The sequence below is a fragment of the Littorina saxatilis genome, linkage group LG12 (assembly GCF_037325665.1).
Source record: "Littorina saxatilis isolate snail1 linkage group LG12, US_GU_Lsax_2.0, whole genome shotgun sequence".
Taxonomy (NCBI): domain Eukaryota; kingdom Metazoa; phylum Mollusca; class Gastropoda; order Littorinimorpha; family Littorinidae; genus Littorina; species Littorina saxatilis.
Window position 1 is genome coordinate 70,731,760 of NC_090256.1, and position 5,000 is coordinate 70,736,759.

At 45.5% G+C, this 5,000-nt stretch overlaps 1 protein-coding gene across 1 annotated transcript in view; it reads left to right on the forward strand.

Annotated features, from left to right (window-relative positions):
• The first annotated feature begins 1,009 nt into the window (after positions 1-1,009).
• Positions 1,010-5,000, forward strand: part of LOC138982692 (uncharacterized) — a 23,501-nt gene continuing 19,510 nt past the window's right edge. Inside the window, exon 1 of the mRNA XM_070356018.1 lies at positions 1,010-1,369. Coding sequence (XP_070212119.1) covers positions 1,157-1,369 — 213 coding nt within the window. The 5' untranslated portion in view covers positions 1,010-1,156. The remainder of the gene's footprint in view (positions 1,370-5,000) is intronic.

A 5,000-nucleotide genomic window follows, 5' to 3' on the forward strand; every position in this document is an offset into this window, starting at 1 on the left:
GGTGGGTTAAGTGTGGAGATTTTTCCGATCTCCGAGATCAACTTATGTGCAGACCTGCTATCCCCCTTCGTGTGTACACACAAGCACATGACCGAATGCGCACGGAAAAGATCCTGTAATCCATGTCAGAGTTCGGTGGGTTATAGAAACACGAAAATATCCAGCATACTTCCTCCGAAAGCGGCGTATGCATGGCTGCCTAAATGGCGGGGTAAAAACGGTCATACACGTAAAATGGGAGTTTCAGCCCACGAACGCAGAAGAAGAAGAAGCTTCGGCTCAACACAAAGCCCTTATCAACACATGGCCCCCCTTATCATCAACAGCCAGTGTTTCAGTTTGTGTAGAAATCAAATTCAATATGTAAACCTAGAAGAAAAAACCCACGGAAAATGCTTCCGCCGACCGACTAACCCAAGCTAGTCACACCGTGCTTGTCACACATCGTTGAAATAATGTTGTATGTCAATACCTCATGGGGATTATGTGTAAGAACCATTTGTCACGATTTGACATTTTGCCAGCCTGCACACTGAAGAGTACTTGCAGGACATACGCCGTGCACTCAGTCGGCCCAACGCCTGATCCAGTCAGGTCTCAACCATGCACCAATCGGACACTTTATTGTCACACCGTTACCGCTAGTAACCGGGACCAAACTCGATCGCTCATCGCTTGGCGCGTTATTTTTCAGCCCCACCCGATCGAAGTATTATCGCTTGGCCAGACGGACGAGTTCGCTTCAGCGCAGAAAAACGCGCAGTGACACTCGTTTGTGCTACTTTTCGCGCCAAACTGTGCGAACCTGACACCCCTTTCTTCTTCCTTAACCTCCCCCCCCCCCCCCCAAAACCGTGACCACCCGCGACCTACCCCTGAAGTAAGGACCTGTCTTTGCAAGGCGCGAGTGAAACCACCCGAGCAAAATCCCCCTCCACCCCGCGCTAGCAACTCACACCCTACCCTCTCCACCCCACCCTGAGAGCGTCAGTCAGCCACCCGGTTACCCAGTGGCAGTTAGACTCGTCAGTTGGGTCCTGTGCTCAGACTAGTGCGGACATCTTTGCTCGCTGCTCGATCAACGCCTCTGTGTGCCGTGTCACTGTCACTTCCCCGTTGTGGAACACTGCCAGGACCGTACTAACCATCCTTTACCATGGGCGAATGGCAGAACGGCCTGTTCGGCTGCTTTAACAACTGCGGCATCTGTGTCGTCACGTACTTCGTGCCTTGCTACACCGCGGGTAAGAACGCAGAGGCGGTGGGCGAGAGCTGCTGCCTGTACGGCTTCCTGTCCATCCTCGGCTGCATCGGCATCTACACCCGCGCCAAGATCAGGGGCAAGATCAGGGAGAGCAAGGGAATTGAAGTAAGTCTTGGGAAACTTGCTTGCTAACTTACTTTTTTTTTGCCCCCAGAACTAGAGTCTATTTGGGACATAAGGTGGTCATATGCTAAGCGTGTGAGTAACTAGTCCCTCGTGAGCCAGATCAGGGAGACCGAGGGAATTGAAGTTAGTGTGGGCAACAGCTTCCTCGCTGATTTTCTCTCTAGACTAGTCCATCTTAAGGGCGAGGGTCAAATGTAAAAAAAACAAATCACTGCTAATTCTATTTAGCCTCGTTTAAATAAAGAATTGTCATTGTCGTTCTCTAAAGTCTCATAGTAAATGGGGCGAAGTCTACACAGCAAAGCTGGCTGCAAGCTTTGACAATGATCGGTAACACTTGAACACTTGAATTGGGTAGCGCCGTATACTGTACGGCAGCCTGCTTTCCCCTGTGCAAAAGCAACCCGAATGTTCATAAGGATAACCTTGCAGGAATATGTGCAATCTGTGAAATCTTATCATTTGGCCTCAAACAAGGACCGCCTTTAATCTTGTCCGGTGTGACGTTTTCATCTTTCGCCGTGTTGATATTTCGCTTCTCGGCCTCGTTGATCTAGTATAAACTCTACACTGAACAAAAAAACATCCTTCGATAGTACTGATGAGCGACCTTGTGTACCTTACATTCATGGGGCCAAATTTGTCCAACCAATTTGTTTTATTTAACTTAGAAATTTGATTCATCCTAAAATGTTTTCCTTCTTACTCAAGGGACGTAACCACTCAGTACACGTTTTCGAAGAATTCGATTTTGGGGGTGAAATCTATTAAATTTTACCACCAATTTTCTTCACATGCAAGAAACTGACATGCTTTTCGTCCATAAATAATTTCACTTCTTAATTTTACCAGGAAACAACATTTCAGTCTTGAGTATATGTCGAGGGGGAAATATGTACACAGGCGAAAGATGAAATCGTGACACCGGATCACGCCGCGCTGTGGATGGCACACTGTAAGCCGGACAGTATGGGGCGCGAGGGAGATTAAATAAGGAAATAAGGATATTTAAGTAAAGATTTAACGTAAAATGCACGATGTGTAGTACGCGACCCAAGCGGCCATCCGAATAGGGTTAAGGCCTCAGTTTAACACATCAAGTACCGTGTGCGAGTTAATGCTCTACAAGGCTTTTAACCTACCGTACCTAGCACGAAACAATGAAACTGTCATCTGCTGTAACCGACATATATTTTGGTATGTCTCTGACCCGATGTTGAGAACCGGGTACAGTTGAATACCGCTGTTGTATATTGATAAAAACGTTGTAAAATAGTGTCAAGTGCTGCTGGGTCAGCCCAAGATAAACTTGTTTGAAGTTTAGGGTCGTGGGTACACTGAAGGTGATCGTCAGTGTCGCACAAATTGACTCTAATTTCCCTCAACAGCTTGCCTTGCACATAAATCCAAACTGAATCATGGCTGACGAGTGCATTACATTGTCGTGTTCGAGAGAAGAAACTTAAGGTGTCTTTTTATAAACAGGGTGAGCACTGACACTCTCCGCGTGTGAAAGTGTCTCCGTTTTCAAGAAACACCCTTTGGCACATAATAAAAACATTTCCTTGTTCCTTGTACTGCAAGGCTAGAATTTGTCAACACCTTTTGTGCAGGCTTCAGACAGTCGGCAACGAGTATTATCAGCTTACATTTCACAACTGCCGACTGCATTTCAAAACCCATGTCTCGTTTTCTCAACATTGGCTTCTTCTTCCTCTTGTACTATTTTTAAGTTTTATTTTATTTTAACTTCTGACAAGCAGATTGTTTGAGTGGGCGAGGCTTTACTTTGCCTCGCGTGATATGCAGAAGGTTTGCATACTATCACTCAGTATCAGTGGTGACAAGGTTAGTTAGTTAGTTAGTTGTTGCTTTTTGGGTCCAGCGGACCATATAGGCCAAATCAGGACCCCAGTGGTGACAAGGGAGATTAAAACAAGAAGAAGAAGGAGAAGATGGTAAATAAATGAAAGTTTGTTTGATGGACAGAGCAGATTCAAATAATACACGCATCACACAATATAAGGTCACCGTCTTCACAGCCATATCATCATCACGCCTTTTTTCGGCCTCAGTTATCGTTTTAGGGATTCCACCGGTTGACACAGTGAGCAAGTTGCAGCGATAACCTGAGATACTGAAGTGTTCTTCTTCTGAGGTCATGGGCAGACACTCCCACGTACACTTGTGTCTTATATTTGTACGAATGGGTTTTTACGTGTATGACCGTTAATACCCCACCAATCGAGTCGGACTAAGTCTCGCCTGTTCGAACCCGATGACGTCACTCTGACTGCTATAGTAGGACTCCCGTACTTCTACAATGTTCTTCGAGTTTATCTGATTCCAAAATGGCAGCTTCTGCTTTTCTCTGAAAACCCCCGAAACCCTCAGCAACCTCCCACTCGCCTCCCTCCCCCCCCCCCACCCCCCACCCCCCAAAAAAAGGAAATAAATAAATAAACACAAACCCCCAAAAACCTCATCTGAAAAAAAACTGAATTTGTCAACATGAATCTTTGAAACCATACCTTGTTTATATCACTTTGACCTTTATTTTTGTGTTTGTGTGAGGATGTGTGTTGCTGGGAGTCGGTTTTGTCGAGGGATATTTTACTTTTTGACCAGTTTTGGATGGGACCATTAATCTACAAGCACACAATGCACCGACAACTAGTGTTAGGTATTTTGTGTTGTCTTTGCAAGAATCACCACTTTGGTATCATTGTTAGGATGGACAAAGGGAAACCATGTGGCAGCGGCCATTTAAGAATGTCTTTTTCTGTGTTGTCATCGTCTTCTTCTTTGAGGTATTATGCACGGGTTTGACCGAAGATACGTGACAAAATAAATTCGTGCAGCGTTAATTAGCCCTGCTACTTTTCGATCGCGGTTTTGATTTTTGAACATGTTGGTTCTGACTTTTCCAACTCGGATAATCTTAGTTATGCAGCGACATTCCCAGGACAAAGTGACGTACCCCCAATCATTTTGCTTTACTCTAATTACGGTCGGACCGATGCGCAAGGGGTGAGAATCTTCTTCTTGTTTTTCTTGTTCTTAATCTTCATCTTGTTCTTCATCTTGTTCTTGTTCAAGTTCTTATTCTTCTTCTTCGTCATCGTCGCCGTCGTCGTCTTAATAGTCCGTAGGTTGGTTGCGGCACGCGTAGGACAGACGCAAGGAACAAGAGCTAAGAGAGTTGGTGTTTTTGTCGTTGTCATCTATCTCCTTCGTTGTCACCATTGTCGTCTTCGTCGTCTTGACTGTCTCCAGGGCGGCCATGCCAAACACATAACAGATATGAGCGTGACGAGACAAGTTAGGGAGGTGAAGTGAACTGGGTCGGGTGGGGCGGGAGTGTTTGTGCTTCTTTTCCCACTGAAAGATCTCTTCGTAACCAAAGGCGCTGTTCGTGTGGAAGACTGCCAGAGTTGAAGATAAAATCAACCACTAACTCCTGTTTCAATTCTAAAGTTCTGGGCAATGCTCCAGTGCACCCTTCTAAGAAAGTTCATGGACAGGGAAGTCCCGTAGGTTTGTTTCTTCTTCATACTACTGGAAGCAGGCCAACACGTGTTTGGTGTATTATCATATTTAAAGTGCAAAT